The 16,831-nt window shown below is 33.7% G+C and overlaps 2 protein-coding genes and 1 long non-coding RNA gene across 8 annotated transcripts; 1 reads left to right on the top strand and 2 right to left on the bottom strand.

Moving 5' to 3' along the window:
* Window positions 1-2,246: 2,246 nt before the first annotated feature.
* Window positions 2,247-7,198, bottom strand: LOC114394134 (tRNA (guanine(37)-N1)-methyltransferase 2-like). Of its 3 annotated transcripts, none has more exons than XM_028355728.1 (11): window positions 6,891-7,198; window positions 6,719-6,816; window positions 6,518-6,622; window positions 6,138-6,200; window positions 5,780-5,853; window positions 4,303-4,816; window positions 4,123-4,212; window positions 3,719-3,877; window positions 3,131-3,237; window positions 2,842-2,916; window positions 2,247-2,716 (listed from the first exon to the last, which is right to left on the bottom strand). In XM_028355728.1, exons 1-11 carry the CDS (start codon window positions 7,040-7,042, stop codon window positions 2,657-2,659), a joined length of 1,497 nt encoding a protein of 498 aa, XP_028211529.1. In that variant the 5' UTR covers window positions 7,043-7,198; the 3' UTR covers window positions 2,247-2,656. The 3 variants fall into 3 exon arrangements, with proteins under 3 accessions (XP_028211529.1, XP_028211528.1, XP_028211530.1); XM_028355727.1 differs by having other exon boundaries at window positions 4,093-4,212; window positions 6,891-7,197; XM_028355729.1 differs by lacking the exon at window positions 4,123-4,212.
* LOC114394135 lies at window positions 5,326-5,752 on the bottom strand. The gene is made up of 2 exons (XR_003662646.1): window positions 5,577-5,752; window positions 5,326-5,413 (listed from the first exon to the last, which is right to left on the bottom strand). It is a non-coding gene; the product is annotated as an uncharacterized LOC114394135 (long non-coding RNA).
* Window positions 7,199-7,767: 569 nt separating the features above from the next.
* Window positions 7,768-16,098, top strand: LOC114391827 (histone deacetylase 15). 4 transcript variants are annotated; one of them, XM_028352809.1, is made up of 18 exons: window positions 7,768-7,969; window positions 8,103-8,220; window positions 8,694-8,891; window positions 9,112-9,223; window positions 10,247-10,323; window positions 11,196-11,271; window positions 11,350-11,414; window positions 11,905-11,960; window positions 12,470-12,593; window positions 12,695-12,802; window positions 12,930-12,980; window positions 13,198-13,266; window positions 13,898-14,006; window positions 14,517-14,596; window positions 14,846-14,928; window positions 15,014-15,059; window positions 15,282-15,453; window positions 15,720-16,098. In XM_028352809.1, the coding sequence occupies exons 2-18, from the start codon at window positions 8,125-8,127 to the stop codon at window positions 15,809-15,811; spliced, it is 1,614 nt and encodes a 537-aa protein (XP_028208610.1). In that variant the 5' UTR covers window positions 7,768-7,969; window positions 8,103-8,124; the 3' UTR covers window positions 15,812-16,098. The 4 variants fall into 4 exon arrangements, with proteins under 4 accessions (XP_028208610.1, XP_028208611.1, XP_028208609.1 ...); XM_028352808.1 differs by having other exon boundaries at window positions 7,771-7,969; window positions 12,695-12,820; XM_028352811.1 differs by lacking the exon at window positions 7,768-7,969 and adding an exon at window positions 8,356-8,422 and having other exon boundaries at window positions 12,695-12,820.
* Window positions 16,099-16,831: the final 733 nt, after the last annotated feature.

Below are 16,831 nucleotides of genomic sequence, written 5' to 3' on the forward strand. Positions count from 1 at the left end.
AAGAGAAAATCTAATCATTGATTAAAAAAATCAATAGCTAATATTATATGCATATACATACTAATTACTAAATTACGTCATTATTATTAAAATCAATAGTTTTCTCATCTGCTACACAATTGGGTCATAGACTCATAGGTGTACCTGATGAGTAACATATATTTCGTCATTTAGTTATTTTCTTTGATAACAATGTGTGTATTTTTTCCCCCTTTGATCTCCTAATCTTAGATTGTTCTAGAATTGTCTCAGTATGCTATATGCAAGTCTGTCTCTACCCCACCTAATCATCACAATATATAAAAAGCAAAGCTAATTAACACACGTTGGAAGTTATAGCTTTAAGAGAAGTTTATAGTTTATACAGTCAAATCTCCATATTTTCATATTATAAGAAATATAAAGTATCAATTTAAAAGCTTCAAGCTCTCATTCTCAAAAGAAAAGGATAGAAGGCAATCACGTAGTATTCTCTTTGCCAACAAGAAGAAAATTATGCACAGAATATTCACAGAGCTACTTTCCTATAGTTTAGAAATATTCTAGGAGGATTACAATCAAAACCGATCACATTTTTTTTGCCAGCTACAATCAATCACATGCTAATATACATCTAATTATGTCAATATTTTCTTGTGATGCTCAAGTGACTGACTATAAGGCATGCTTGTTTAGTTTTTGGTGAACTGTCCAACTTAGTGCCCTCACTATATTATTTTATTTTATTTTGTGCTAACGAATTCAACAGTAGTGTTGTTGCTTTCAAAATAGAAAAGCTTATAAATAAGCGCATGCAAAATGGGGACACAAAACACTTTGGTTGTGGACAACGCATTGACTAGTAATTGACTAGAATAGAAGAGAGACAGACAGGGTCGTCAATTCTACAACTTTCCACCTTCAATTTACGTGTACTCTTAATCCTATTATCCTTTGTATATATCTTTTTAGTAAAGCATAGCCTTTTGCTTTAATAAAAGGGGAGTACGTTCTAAGGACTCAATTTTGTATTGCAAAGAGCAACAGCACTTCCCAAATCTAGAAAATTAAATAGTCAAAAGTTATCCTCACATGAGGCAGCATTCTAGTTTTTCAGTTATTGTTTTATGATTAAGACTTTCAAAATGTTGGACAAAAGTTTTTGTTTTATGAACATGATTTTAAAAATGAGTCATGTGTACACCTAGTTAATCCAAAATGTATTATATTTTACTAAAATGTAGGTGTAGATGCATGGTTATTAAATTTTGTAATATTACTAATGTCAAATTATCTGAACGTGATAATACTAGATTTTTTTATGATCATGATATTAATACGAAATAACTTTCGTTAAATAATTATTAATTTTAGTTGGAGGATATACAAGATGTATGTTCCATTCTTAATATAATTTATTTCATACTGAATGGTTAGTTAAGATTCTAACCTAAATCACTTGATTAAGAGACACAAATCAACATAATTTTCAATAATCAAAACAGCATACAAGTTCTCCTAACAAAAAAAAAAAGCAAACTAGATTCCTAGACTAAGATGTTTAATTGGAATGTTTCTTTTGTTATTTTTTTTTCCAACGTGACGCAGTATTTTTCAGTTCCAACGGATGAACGATTGTTTGCAAAGCAAGCATGAAACTTGTATTGGATCTTCTGATTAAACAAACTAAGCTGATAAACCGCTCATAAACTAGTCCACTTGTCCATTGTAATCCTCCACTAAGTCCTCTCACCCTTTTTTTTATCCTTTCTTTTTATCACTTTACTTTCGAACTAATCAAAATCACTATTTTGAGGAAACCTTTGACCTGATTCAAAATCTAATCCTTTAAAGAGATTACGATTGAATAAATGATTCTACTGTTTCCTTTTTTTTAGTTCATTAAAGGTTTTTCCTAATCAACAAGAGATTTATCTCTATTGAAATATAGAGATTACCTAATTAAATTGTCTTTCTAAAAAGCCGTTTTCTATACAGATAATTAGTAATCAAAATCACTGTACTTGAGGGACCCAGATATATATACCATCGTCGTATTTAATAATATATATTCCTTTTTGCCGAAAGAAGAGACATGATATCATTTAAGATTGCATTAGTCCAGTACTCATCCCCCTTTTTCCGATAAAAAGTAAACTAATATTTAATATATTAATTGAATTTAATACTTCTGATAGAAAATTCCAGTTTTTTTTATACAATTTAGTGAACCGTTATAATTGCGAAAAAAGTGTTGCTTTGCTTGATTTACAGCCAAGAGGCCAAAAAATTTCAACTTTGCTGTATATCCAAAAAGCACTCATGCACTATACAGATTTTGTGCTTGGCCCACAATTTTAGTAGAGTAGTTGTTGGTGGAATAATCCATACACTGCAAGATACAATAATATTATTGTTCACTGTGTATAATTCCAAAGAATATACCAAACGCAGTCAACTGGGCACTTTTTGCTTTGAAACACAAGTAGAGGAATAAAATCCATCTCAAGAAGAATGAATCCCACTCTATAGTTTCAATGAACATGGCCTATTCCTTCTGTTAAATTTGACACATGGCACTGAATGTCTGGATCCATCAATGCACCCCTGTCAAACCCTGAAAACTAAGGTAGTATTACACAAAGCTAACTTCCCTTCAGCATCACCAAGGACAATGTTATTGACTATCTTCTTTAAGGCATGCTTCTGGCAACCTGAAGCTTAAACAATACATTGCCTGCACAGTAAATAAAAAGCAAAAGCCATGAGTAGGTGTGATTATACAAGTTCTAGTGTTCTACAAATAAACTAGAAGAATGACTGGTTACCAAAATGATCTAAAAATTGATGAATTACTGATACCTTGTTTGGAGCCACATCCCTAACCCTATGAAATGTTGAGTCTTGTATACGAGTGTTCAAAGCAGATTCTGCCACCTGCAAGATAAAGTTCAATAAACTATCCAAACAAATAACATACACACATTTTATCATTGTTCATATCCAAATAAATAGCTAACAAAAATGTAGGTACCTAAGCCATCAAGATGAATGGAAGATTTTAAATACCAAAAAACAGTAAAGTCATTGATATTCTAACCTTAACATAGAAAAAGGAAAATGTGAAAGACTATTGGCAGAATGAACTCACAGCTATTATAGTCTCAGGAGTTTCAGTCGCCCTAATGAAGCAATAGCAGTGAATCCATGGTAGACATCCTTTCCAATATTTCTTCTGGATTAATCCCCTGAATGCATCTGGCAGGGCATATCTTCAGTCAGATATATGTCTATAAATCTTAAAATGGTAATGAAATTATAAAAAAAAGTCTTGTAAACGAATCTGCATACATTTAACCACATTGTAGAACACACAATAAACAATATGCTACGAAATAATGTCTTCAATGAATCTTGGTTTAAATTATGATAGCTAGCTCAATGGATCCATCCCTCACAAAAAATGAAGCAAGATAAAAAAAAATTCTCACAAAATTGATTATAAAAAATATACATGTTTAAATATATATCAATCTAAATTCACTTAAAACAGTAGAGCTGCTCACCAACCTAGGGGTGGAAGAGAAACTGCCTACAGTTTTAATATACTAAGCAAAGGAACATGTTCGAATACTCCTAAATCCTAATAGAAGGAAAAAACATAAGTGCCACAACCAAGGAAATAAGGCCACATAATTTGTAAAAAGAAAAAGGCACATTATATCAAATGACGTTGTACCTAGAAACTGAACAGCAGATGCAGGTAGGTTCATTATTACGTGATCAACATGTTCCCAAGTTTTTGTGACACAGATTTCAGAGCCTCTCATTCTTTTGTTTGTGCTTCCTTTTCTCCTACAACCTTCAAGAATGTCAGTTCCATGAGCCTCTCCATTCCCTGTCAAATGAAAACGGCTGTAATTCTAATTTCAACCTTACAGGTTGTTATCAATGTTGCAAATGTTTTCTTAGAAAAGATGGGGACTATTATAGAAAATATTTTATGTCTTTTAAATCTATAACTAAAATTGTAAAAATCTTTGCCAAGCTAGAAGATCAAGTAGCAGCTACATCTAGTGACAGCCTGATGTGATGTTGCAGTCTGTAGAATACCTTCATGATAACTAGTAGAAGATCTTTTACCAGCAATTACAGATGTAGCAGTGTGCCTTGTTGAACCCTTTACATCCTCTAACCCACTATTATTGCTATCTCCTAGGTCTTTGGTATCAACTACAGCAGGAATATTAGTATTAATTACCAAGGAACATTTTCTCATATCATAATTAAGATACTTGCAGTTGTTTACCAAAAAGAGATTACCAGTTAGCAACTCATTTTCAGAATTTGATTCAGCATTGTCTCGTGTATCCAAAATGGGAACTTCATGTGAGGTTTCTAATGTAACTTCATTATTTGGAACTTCCATCATCTGGGAGATGAATTTTCTAGCATCCATGTTGTATGCATAAATGCGATCATCAACCTTATTGATTTTGGCATTAATCCTCAGATAGTGAATGCTATCCGGATTTAAATCATTTGCATAGACTATGCATCCTTTTTGTGCAGCAGGAATGGCAAAAGGGCCTATACCAGTAAACATGTCACAAATGGTCTGTCCAGCTTGGAACATTGAGACTAACCTTTTGTGTTCATGTTCCAATCTCGAGTTCCAATAAACCAATCTGTAATCAAGCCTAAAAGTGGCACCATATTGCTTCACTTCTGTAATCATATTATGCTCTCCTGCTAAAATTTCAAACTCTGGCACACGAAATTCATTTGTAATGGTTCCAACTTTATTAACAATAGTTTTGATTCTTGGATAGTTTTTCTGAAAGAATAGTGAAAACATGAAAATTAATAGGAAGAACATGTAGCATGCTTAACAGTTTAAAGTTAAAATTCATAAACGAATCTTCAAATGGACATCTTCATAGCAATGTAAAGGGCATGTTATTCAAACATAAATGCAGACATCAATGTAGCCTCTTAATCTGCAGAATAAGTGATAACATCATTCATTTTGCTTCAAACATGCATAAACTAACACAGATGTACATGTCAGTAACATAGTACTAAAATGAGGAAGAAGCATCAAATAGATCCGATAGGAACTCATAATTAGAGTAGAAATTGGGAGACCGGAGATCATGCTCCTCACAAGCAAAATTTTTGTTAATTCTGAAAATGCAAGAAAAAATAAACAAAGATAACAAGGGAATTCTACAGATGCACAGAATAACCCAAACCAACTCAAAACCTCTCCATTTTACTTAACTCTGGCCTACCTCTCCCAGATCATTCCCTCCCCTTTTATCTCTACTGCTGCTAACAAGTTACCTCATTTTGCCATACTCCTTGCCATGTAGACAAGGTTGTTACAGCACTGCACAGTCCAAATTCCTCTTCTGCTCTTTATTCACATTGTCTTCAAAGTAGTAGTGATATGAGGTCAAACAGGATCAAAGATTTTAATGCTTAATTTACAGAAAACTTTACAAAATTAACAAAGTAAGACAGGGCAATAGAAAAAAAAACTAAACAGGGATTTAGAATAGGAAATGTTTTATACTGCAGCAATAGTTATTTACCCAAAAAGAGAATGATGTAATGCTGACTATTGCAAACCAAAATCAATTAAAAGGAATGAATTCAGTGAAGACAAACACATCTTCTGTATCATACAAGTAAACAAGATTAGTGCATTTCATAGCAGCAGTAAATAGACAAAGAATGCTTTAAAAAAAAAAGAAGATTGAAAATAAGACTTAAACCTTGATGAAGTCATACATACATCATAAATAACCTTTGCAATAACATCTTTGTAGGGAAGTAACTCATCGTGTAGGTTTAAATGGGCAATTTGACCTGTTTAAGTAGGACAGATGTTAGTTTACCATCAGTGGCTGACCAAACAGATTTAATTGTTAACAGAAATGAAGGCTCACTACTCCCTTTTGAAGGAATCATAATTAATGAATTTACAAATCATATGCATCGAGTTGATAAAAAAAAGGACATGAAATAAATTATATTTGTAACAGTTAAAACAGTAAAAAAAAAGTATTTAGAACCCAGAAAGAGCAATGTGAAATAACACATGTCAGATGCCATTCACAAAATGATCATAAATTCTAATTCTAAATACTTAACAATTGTTTCAAAGGACGAAGGCACCTCCACTCCAGTAGGCAGTATCTGCTTCAGCACATGATCTACAAACACAAATACAAATCACAATAATTTATTAGAATGGAGGAAAGCACAATGTAGGAAAAGGAAATAAATCAGGACATTACAAAAAGAATGCTTCTAACTAGTGTTGCAACGGAATAACAACTCAGCGTAATAGAGACACCACATCACTTGGGCAAATAATAAGAAAGCTGTAATTTCCTTTTATTTTTTTATAAGTAAAAAATGATTTTTTTTTATCAGAGTTACTGCAAACATTTTGAAGAAACTATTTCATAAACAAAAGGTTAAAGGCAGCATCAGCAGTATGGTTTAATAGAAGAAAATCCTGACTCGCCTGCACTCCAGTGAGAATACCCTAAAGTCAACGAATAGGGCACAATTTCAATCTCACACAAGCCCTTGAGCTCATCTAGCTTTTGTTTTGGAATATCAGATAAATCTGCCTCCAACATGCAAATCAAGTAAAAAAAAATAAGAATTTCCGCTGAAAGAAATGGATATTCTTCTACAGAAGCAAAAGCTAACACATACATACCTTGATTATGAACATTGTCAGAGAGTATAAGGTAACGGTTTTTGTCACAGGTTGGGTCCTCGGCGATGGGTTTAACTCGGGGCTTGTCGAGCAAGTAACTGCAGAATGAATGGAAAGGGAAGTCAGAAAGAGAGAAGGGAGAGTGAATAGAAAGATAGAGAGAGGTAGTGACCCGTTGAGGATTCTCGTGGCGAGCTTGCAATGTTGGCAAGGGATTCGAAGGGCCCAGAGTTTGAGGTGCACCTCGAACTTGCTCTCGTCCAACATTGAATTGAATTGAACACTGTCGGAGCTTAGTGATGGCGGCGGCGGCGGCGGCGACATCAAACGGAGAAGGGGATTTCGAGTGAATCCGACTTGGCAACGGTCGATATTGATTCCAACAGGGGAAGAATGAGACTTGTTTAGCGGTTTAGGGTTTTTGATTCAAACAAAAACCTAAGGCGTCTCAAAATCCTGTCCCTGTCGTGATATGCTGCAGCTAGCCCTTCTTTATTTTTTTTTTATAAATATTTTAGATTTTACACTATTATTTTTTATTTTACATTTGACAAAATTATAAATGTGATCTCCATCTGATTCTCCAATAACTTAATTCACAAATTTAATCCTCTAAAATCTTGCAATATTGGTCTCCAGGATGCAATTAACAATTGAAGAGTGATATTAACCTTGTCAATGTCCTGAAATATTAACTTTACACCCATTTTTTTATATAAAGTAGGAACCAAATTTGTGAATTAAATTAGTAGGATATGAAATCAAAAATTAGAGATAGAGATCAAAATATTAATAAACATTTTTATTAGAAGGGATAGAGATCAAATTATAAAAATAGAAAAAAATAAATTGATATATTCTTATATTTTACAAAAATGGGTGATAAAAATAGTTAAAAAAGTAAAAAAAAAATTAAGAATAAAGAGTGCGATTAAGTTGAAAATATTTAAAAAGGGATTGTATTGGAGTGGGACCATTTAAAAAACCAGACAGCTCAGGTCCAGTGTATTTGGGGCCTCAGATTGGGTCTATGCTTGTCTAATTCATATTTCCTAAAAAGAACAGAAAAAACATGTCATATAATAGTGTTGTTCCCTTCGTACCCTAAGCCAATACGTCAAACGGTGAATCTTGCACACACGGGTACTTCCTCCAAACCAACATTATGAACCCTACTCTTTTCACTAAACCCTCTTCTTCACTTCTCCCTCTTTCAATTCCCAGTTAGTTCCAACCGCTTCCTTCGCAAAGGTACTTCCCTTCTCACCCCTTTTTCTTTTTTTTTTTCTTCGTTGAATTTCTTGCCCCTATTTATAGGAGCATTGTCTTTTGCTGTTGTGTAATTTTGGTGGTGACTTTGTCTTACTCTGAGGAAATGTGGTAGCTGCTTGCTAGGTTTTCGAATAATGGTTAGTGGAGCTCTCAAAACGACTGAGAACAGTCTTCACAAGCAAGCTTCTCAGGTTTCCGATGCCAATGATGCAGTTGCTGACCCTGATATTGTATGTGCATGTTGGACCACCCTTAATTTTTTTTTTTGGCATAAATATTTTTTTCATACCTATAATATATCTTTTTTTCAGTTTACTACCTAAATTTTTTTTGCGTGATATTTTCAAACTTTTTGTTTTTGGCAGCTGTTAGTCTCAGTTTGGTTAGTGATTACATGGCAAGCTAACAAAGGGCCACATTGTCAAATCATCAGTTAAGTGATGGTAGTTAAGTGATGGTGTGACAGACTAATAGAGTGTCACATCGTCGTTTAACGAACTTAGACTAATAACAGACATAAAAAATAAAAGTTTGAAAATGTTAGTTAGTAAAATAAATAAATAAATAATTTTTTATGAAAAAGGAGTATATTACATGTATGGAAAACATATTCAAGCCTTTTTTTTTTATGAAATTGTAACTACTTAGTGTTGTGTGTTGTTTCTTAAACATGTTGTGTTTCATGTGTGGCTGTGTTGTTTAGCCTGCAAAGAGAGCCAGGCTGCAGAAGGAACAGAAGGATTTGACCTTTCAGGACATATATCAAAATGATGGCGTGTTTGACGACGAAGACAGTGATTGGGAGCCGTTTCAGTTACACAAGTGTATGGATTTTGAAATCAAAAAGTGGTTCTGCAGAAATTGTACCATGGTTAACCTCGATCACGATGACTGTTGCTACGTATGTTTGTAATTTACCTTGTGTTGTATTTTATGCCATGTCTTTTATTACGAGTTTATTTTTTGCGCATAGGAAGCCTTATTCTTATATGGATAGTTATCAATCATGATCCATGTGTCTTTATTTGGTGGTAATTAATAAACTAGTATTCTATCTTTTGTTTTGAAGCACTTTTTCACTTTGTTTTGGTGAATGATTTAGTGCTACCTTGTACATGCAGATATGCGGGGAGCATACGGATTCTAAAATCCTTAGCCATGGGTTTTTTGCATCTCCTTTAGCCCAAGATGAGAATCTGACTGAAGTCCAGGGGATCGCTAAAGGACTGAAAGGTGTATATGCATGTTTGGCTAATAATTGTGATAGTTGTAATTGAATCCAAATGGTTTTCAACATGCTTTCTTGGTACAAGAAATAATATTGGTTTCGGCTACAAATCTTGTCAAACTGTCATTTTTCAAGTTCAATAAATGGTTTCCTTAATGGCTGGTCATTTTAAGCTGTCATAGCCAAGGGTTTTTTGTTATTATAAACTTTGTAGCTTCCTCTGCTGTCACTAAAATTTATTATTATTTAGTTTTTTCATGTGGAGCAGAGTGGGGTGATGTAGGGTGGGAGCTTGGGTTAAATCAGTATCATTCACGAAACAAGGGGAGAAAAGAATGGACAATGAGATCTGTACATAACTATTAGTGGGTTGGTCTTCTGGTTAATGTATGGAATATAGAAGAAAAATATCTGTTATTAAGGAAAAACTGAACTAACTCAACATTTTAAGAAAAACCCTTTATATATATAGTTAAAAACATGTTGGTCCCTTAGCTATATCCGATCCTATCTGTTTAAGGCAATGTGATGAAAAGATGCTGAAAGACATAAAATATAAAATAAAATGAACAAAAGGCAGTTATTGGATTCAAAGTCATATAACCTTTTGTTAGTGATTTTGAAAACATAAATTCAAGAAAAAAATATAATTTTTCAAAATTTCCACTGAAGTTTTCTAGTTGAATGCCTTTTTTTTTTTTCCTTTTTTATCGTAGGTTTTAAAAATAGAGATGTGTAGGATAACTAAAATCCTAGGGAGTGTTTGTCTATGGCAAAAACAATTTAGACAGGCTGGGTATCAGTATTAATATTATAAATTCAAATTAAGGGTGACCAGTATGATAGTTGTTTCTATAGATTTTCCAAATAGCCGGCAGGGCCAGTCTGCCATTGTAATCTACAGATATTTTTTCTTTGCTAAGGTTTCCACAACTACATATTTTGATTCTTAGTTAAGATATGATTACTCTTTTCTCAGTCTAATGTGGTATAAACTCCAAATTTATTTTTTATCTATATCTTTGTAGATGTTGGCTCACAGGAATTAGTGGCAAATAGTTCTACAGCAATCGGCTTTGATGAGAGAATGTTGTTACATGCAGAAGTATGGTTCAGCTAATATTTGTTATGTCTTTTTTTATCTCATATCAAAATTGATGCTATGCTTTATTAGTAACCCACTACCTCATATAGATCTTGTCAAATTGGTTTAATATCCAATCATAGAAAGCATAAAAAATTCTTTTATTTTCTAGAAACACTAATGCTTTGGTTTTGTTTTGTGCTCTCTGAATATGTTTAACTGGAAGAGAGGATTTTCAGTGTTCACCCTACTCTAGGAATGTTATAGACAAGTGTGAGGACAGAGTGCAGTTTTAGGTTGATAATATATCAAAGTAGGGGCCTTTTCTTTCCAAGGATCTACTCATATTTTGAAAAACTGTTTTCCAATTTAGTTAATAATTTCAAGTATACTCAAATGTGCAGGTCATGTATGTACAATCTTTTAAATTTTGTATATGAAATAGTGCTATTCCCATTTTTGTTCTCGGACTATTCCTGTACTGTACTACCCATAATGATCTCCTTATAATTGCAAGAGTTTATGTATTTATGGCTGGCAACACCATATCTGAATAAGGGTAGGGAAGCAAGGTAAAAAAATTGTGGGACAAATATACTCATTTGACCTGCTGTCAGTCAACCTGAGTCTTCTCATATCTATATCCCTCTTCTTTTTCCACTCTTTTAAGTTGGAAAAAGCTTGATTGCTAGATCTATGGTCTACAATACACCGTGCAATAGTTTCAGTACAGTGCACTGTAATTTGGAAACACTTTGGTGTACCTTATACATGCAGCAGAATGATTGCAGTGTGGCTTTATACTGGGGATTACTGTATTTTGGAAACATTTTGGTGTACCTTATATGTCTGTTTATATGATATCTTTTCTAGTTGTTTTTGGGTTAGGATAGGTTGAAAAGAAATCCACTCTGCATCCTGAGAGGCCAGATCGTCTTCAAGCAATTGCTGCTAGTCTTGCTAGAGCTGGTATTTATCTATTACCATCAAAATTTACAGCTTAGCGTTACTACTACCAGTCTTGATATATTTTTATTGATCATGCAGGCATATTTCCTGGAAAATGCTATTCAATTCCTGCTAGAGAAATCACACCAGAAGAACTTATTACGGTAATTGATTTCTATTTATCTTGAATGAATATGCTGCAGTACATATTTCTAATACCTATGCATTACTTTTCTATTGAAGAATATGTGAGATACAGTAGGGCCTGGGCTGCAAACAAATGCAATTCAATTACTACGCATTAATGTTACTGATATATGCTTAATATTGTTAGGTAGGGTGTATTAATGATATGTACTGGTTTGGAAGGATTCAAACCCATAGATAATAGGACCAAAACTCATGTAATTGCTTTGTCACACCCCATTTTTTATTTGACACCATTAATCACCAATACCATTATTAGTTCTTAAAAACTTCCAGTTCAAAAATATATATAGCATATTGTAGTTGTCTTTTAGATTCTATGTTTATGGTAATAGGAAAACTTGTTTGTAGTTTCTGGCTCCCCTCTTTCTGTTATCTACCAGTAAATCTATTAAGTAACTCTTGGATCCTCACCCAATCTTATCCTTTACCATATTGGAATTAAAGGTTCATTCCTTGGAGCATATTGAATCTGTGGAAGTTACAAGCGAATCACTTTCTAGGTGTGTTAATATCACTCTCTGTTTCTCTCAAATGCATATTTTATTTTTCCTTTTTGCCTGTTTTTTAGAGTGCAAATAATCTTGGTTAAAATTTATTAGAAACTACAAAATCATGAGTGAGGCTCATTAAATAAGAAGTGAGATCTACAAATTTGTGATTTCTAATAAATTTCAGTTGATAGAAGTGTGTTGTTAGCATTTCTCTTTTTTAAGACTTGTACCCTGTTTGGTTCTCTTTGCTTACTTTTATACCTAAGCAGAAATCTCCTGGACCATTACCTGGATCCAGATCCTCTAATTGAATATTATATACTTTATGGGATTCTATTCAATGCTTTAGTGTTAGGATGCTTAATGCTTTTTGCTTTATGTTGACAGGATGTATTCATTATGATTAATGCCTATCTATAACTATAATGTATCTTTAGTACCTCTGGTACTTTTATCTAATAAAAACTACTTTCGCTGTCCAAAAAAAAAAATTATGATTAATGTCTCTGTGATTGCAGTTATTTCACTTCTGACACATATGCCAATGAGCATTCAGCACTTGCTGCTAGGTTGGCAGCTGGGTTATGTGCTGATCTAGCATCAGCAATTGTTTCTGAGCGAGCCAAAAATGGATTTGCTTTGGTATGAATCATTGAGTTACCTCTGAAAACTATCATCATTAGTTGCAGTTTAAGGTTGCTATCTATTAACTATTAATTTTATTTTTTCCCTCTATAAATCAGGTTAGGCCTCCTGGTCATCATGCTGGTGTAAGACATGCAATGGGGTTCTGCCTTCACAATAATGCTGCTGTGGCTGCATTGGCAGCTCAAGCTGCAGGGGCTAGGAAGGTGCTAATTTTGGATTGGGTAATGTTGCTACTCATAATATGCCTTCCTGAAATTGTGTGATTTTCCTGAAGGCCGGGGCTACACCCTTATTAAATTATGAGTTGATTGAGCTTCATGATTATCACAGGATGTTCATCACGGAAATGGGACACAAGAAATATTTGAACAAAACAAATCGGTGAGCTGTGTTTAATATTATAATTTGTTTGCTTTCTCTAACTGTTGTGTGATGAAATTTTAGCAACGTGCTATTCTTGCTCTTTTTCCCCTTTCTTTTTTATGTTTTCCACTACTTTTTTTTATAATTTTTTTAAAGTTTTATTGTGTCTTTAGTCACTAAGCTACTAATCTTTTCATGATTTTTCCTGTGCTAACAAGTTTTTTCTTTCCCATAGGTCTTGTATATATCATTGCATAGACACGAGGGAGGAAAATTTTATCCTGGTACTGGAGCTGCTGAAGAGGTACATGACTGCAGACAAATTTTCAAATTAAACTGCTGCTGCTGGCCAACTTAGCCAGGTGCTTTTTGGTCTGGTATTTGTGGAAATACTATTATTATTATTTATTTGGTAAAGTTTTTTTTTTAAAATATTTATAACGGGATGAAGATAAGTATTGCATTGAGTGACGTAACTTGGCTATTCTTCACGACTAGCAGAATCTAGCCAGAGTAGGTTTTACTTTTGTCCTGCAGTGCAGATGTGATTTGATTTTGTGGATTTTATTTGGTTTTGTGAAATCCAGCATATTGTTTCATTGTAAAATTCTGGAAGATCAATATACCTTTTATAGTGATGCTCAATGTTGAAATTATATTGCTGTTATTGCTGTGTGCTTTTGGTTGAGTGGATTTTTAGTTTGCCTCTTCTACTTTGATCTGTGCTCTGGTTGTGCCATTTTTTCTTTTGGGGTGTAAAATGCCTATACATCTTTAAAAGTTTCGTCTATTTTGCCTTGATATCTTTTTTTTTTTTCCTGAAACTTGACAGTCTTTTGACCTTTGTATTTCATGAATTATGAATTATAGGAGGAATAGTGGCTAATGAATTCAAATTTTGAGAAGTGGTCATAAGTCCTTTTTCATGTTTTCAGGTTGGTAGTATGGGTGCAGAAGGATACTGTGTGAATATTCCATGGAGTCGAGGAGGAGTTGGTGACAATGACTATATTTTTTCATTTCAGCATGTTGTCCTTCCTATAGGTTAGCATATATTGTGGCCTATTGAAATATATTTAATTTGATTCCTGGATGATGAATTGATCAATAATTTCAGAACTGTCTTTTAGGAAGAAAACGAACAAATGGTGAATGAAATCAACTATAAGTTGACCTCTTTTTTATGACCTCATTAATGATAATTAATGTTCTGGAACCTATTTGGTAAGCATGATAAACATTTGAACTATTTGTCAAAAGGTGATTATATATGATCAATAATATGCTTTTGGTTATTGATCTAATTTGCCTTGCACGCTGCCTTGGAAGATAAATTCTTTGGCAACGGCTAACTGGCAAGAATTTCAAAATTATTTGGGAATGAAAATTAATTTAGGGTGCTTAGGAATATTGGATTGTAGCATGTGTGTCTTAATAAGTGGCATTGTATAATATGATATTGATATTCTATTCTTCCCATCCCCTGGGCTGTATCTCTTAAAATATACAATATCCTCTTAAAAACATAAAATATGAGTGGGCATGCTTTTTCAGCTGCTGAGTTTAATCCAGATTTTACCATAGTATCTGCTGGATTTGATGCTGCAAGAGGTGATCCCCTAGGATGTTGCGATGTAAGATTTTTACTATTTCAATCTTTATTTCTTTTTTTAAAAAAAAATTATGAATGGATTAATTGGACTAAATCACTTGCTGTAATGTGCAATAAATTACACAAAATTGCCAAATAAAGAACTCAAGTGCATTTTACTGTTTGATTAAGGGTTATAAACATTCAATATACTTTAATTAAAATAACCAAATTTTACAACAGTAAATCATAATTTATGAGGTTTAATCTGAAACTTTCGTCAATGATGCAGATTACTCCCTCTGGCTATGCACATATGACACATATGTTGAATGCCCTTTCTGGCGGAAAATTGCTTGTTATTCTTGAGGGGGGGTTTGTAGCTCATGCCTTTCACACTTTTTTATCCCACTATGCTTTGTATTTTGCTTCATGTTGATTTACATACATGTTACTGCAGCTATAATCTTCGTTCTATATCATCTTCTGCAACTGCAGTAATCAAGGTGAATTCTTTTGCTCTTCATTATCGTTAGTGTGATCTCTGTTTGCGCTGTGCCTCCTCTTTCATTTCTTCTACCACCTTCAGGATAAAAGGTTGTATTTGGCTGGTTATTTTTAATTTAATGTATGTAATCTGTTGCATGGTTGTGACATGTGAGAATGATATATCGTAGCATATTTCTCCTTGATATATTTTGTTTCTTACTTGGGTTCTATTGGAACAGGTATTACTGGGTGAGAGTCCTGGATGTGAACTGGAAAATAGTTTCCCTTCCAAAGCTGGCCTGCAAACTGTTTTGGAAGTCCTCAAAATTCAGATGAACTTTTGGCCTGCCCTGGGTCCCATTTTTGTGACTTTGGAGTCACAATGGAGGGTGTACTGTTTTGGAAAAAAAAGTAAGGAACTGTCTTTGATTTGTATTCATTGAATTTCACACAACCTTATTTCTTTTATATATATATATATATATATATGGACTAGTTGGGGGAATGGGGACGAATGGTGGGATTACTTGTGGGCAGGGGGAAATTCGGTATCTTTTTTCCTGCTCTACCAATACTGTGCACTCTGAGAGATATTAGAATCTAGTATTTTTAGGGAAGCTTCAATTTAAAATACCTTATTAGCACTACTATTTATTATTATTATTATTATTTTGTAGGGAAACATATTAAGAAACGACACCGAATTCTGGTTCCAATGTGGAGGTGGGGACGAAAGTTTATTATTCCATTTTCTGAACGGCCACCTTAATGTAAAATCAAAATTATGTTGAGCTGATGAATTTTGTAAGCATGGGAAATACATAGTAGTTATCAGCATGCTGTACATTCCATCTTCAGGACAATATGATTTTTGTTTGATCGTGCAAATGATAGATTTGTGCGTAAGGGTGAGACAAATCGGGGAAAGAAGGGGAGGGTGGCAAGTGTTAAAGGATAAAAATGATTTCCCAGTTCCTTGTTTGATCATTGAATTTTGATAGTTTACCAACTGGGAAATATGAGAAATTAAAGCACTTTCTGCTCCAACAAAAAAAACTTGTGGCAAATTCAAAGATGTGTGGTGGTGACATGTCATCTTTTATTTTCATTGTTTCTGGTTTAAATCCAAAAACTTATAAACAAGTTTGAATACTTTTGCGGCATTAGTTGAAGTAAAACTGAAAACAAGATCTATCTTAACATGGGTTAATATGCTGCTGTCTTGTGGCCTTGTTTTTTAGTTATTTATATAACCATCTCAATAAAGTGGCTTTCATCCACTGGTTGATAGTCTTGAGAAGCATAACCTTTCAATTTGATACGTACAGAATTTTTCATTCTTGAACGTTACAACTGAGTTTTCAGTTGGTCAGGCGCAGTAGCCACTTGGTATAATTTGGGAGACAATGGTTCTGCCAGTTGTGGACTAAGCTTAAGTGGTAAGTTGCATTTGGTTTTGTCCTGGGGGACTTAATATGCTTAATCTCTACTGTTACGGAACAGCTGACAATGGAAGCAAACAAATTGTTGCCTATCTTGTTTGGCACCCTTTACACGAACTGAACTTTATTGAGCTGTATATGTGGATCTTGTCCGAAATAATTTGAGGGTTTCCAGTCCAGGGTTCTTTGTATGAGCCAGAGGATGGAGATGGAATGGAGGTGATGGCAAACATAGACATAGATATAGCAGTAGACATAAAGCCACCAATTCCTCCCTCTCTCCTCTATAAAACTCAGATATCTTGTGCTTGACTCAATATGAATTTGAATGCTTTTAATGAAGATCA

Source organism: Glycine soja, chromosome 17, assembly GCF_004193775.1.
Source record: "Glycine soja cultivar W05 chromosome 17, ASM419377v2, whole genome shotgun sequence".
Classification (NCBI taxonomy): domain Eukaryota; kingdom Viridiplantae; phylum Streptophyta; class Magnoliopsida; order Fabales; family Fabaceae; genus Glycine; species Glycine soja.

Excerpts from the sequence above, each read along its gene's own strand:
- LOC114394134 (XM_028355727.1), bottom strand. The coding sequence starts at position 7,042 with ATGTCGCCGCCGCCGCCGCCGCCATCACTAAGCTCCGACAGTGTTCAA. Across the intron at positions 6,201-6,517 it reads GTATTCTCACTGGAGTGCAG|ATCATGTGCTGAAGCAGATA; the intron begins GCGAGTCAGGAT and ends TTGTGTTTGTAG. Across the intron at positions 4,817-5,779 it reads TTGCAAAGGTTATTTATGAT|AAAAACTATCCAAGAATCAA; the intron begins GTATGTATGACT and ends CTATTCTTTCAG.
- LOC114391827 (XM_028352808.1), top strand. The coding sequence starts at position 8,125 with ATGGTTAGTGGAGCTCTCAAAACGACTGAGAACAGTCTTCACAAGCAA. Across the intron at positions 11,272-11,349 it reads TGCTAGTCTTGCTAGAGCTG|GCATATTTCCTGGAAAATGC; the intron begins GTATTTATCTAT and ends TTGATCATGCAG. Across the intron at positions 12,821-12,929 it reads AGGTGCTAATTTTGGATTGG|GATGTTCATCACGGAAATGG; the intron begins GTAATGTTGCTA and ends TGATTATCACAG.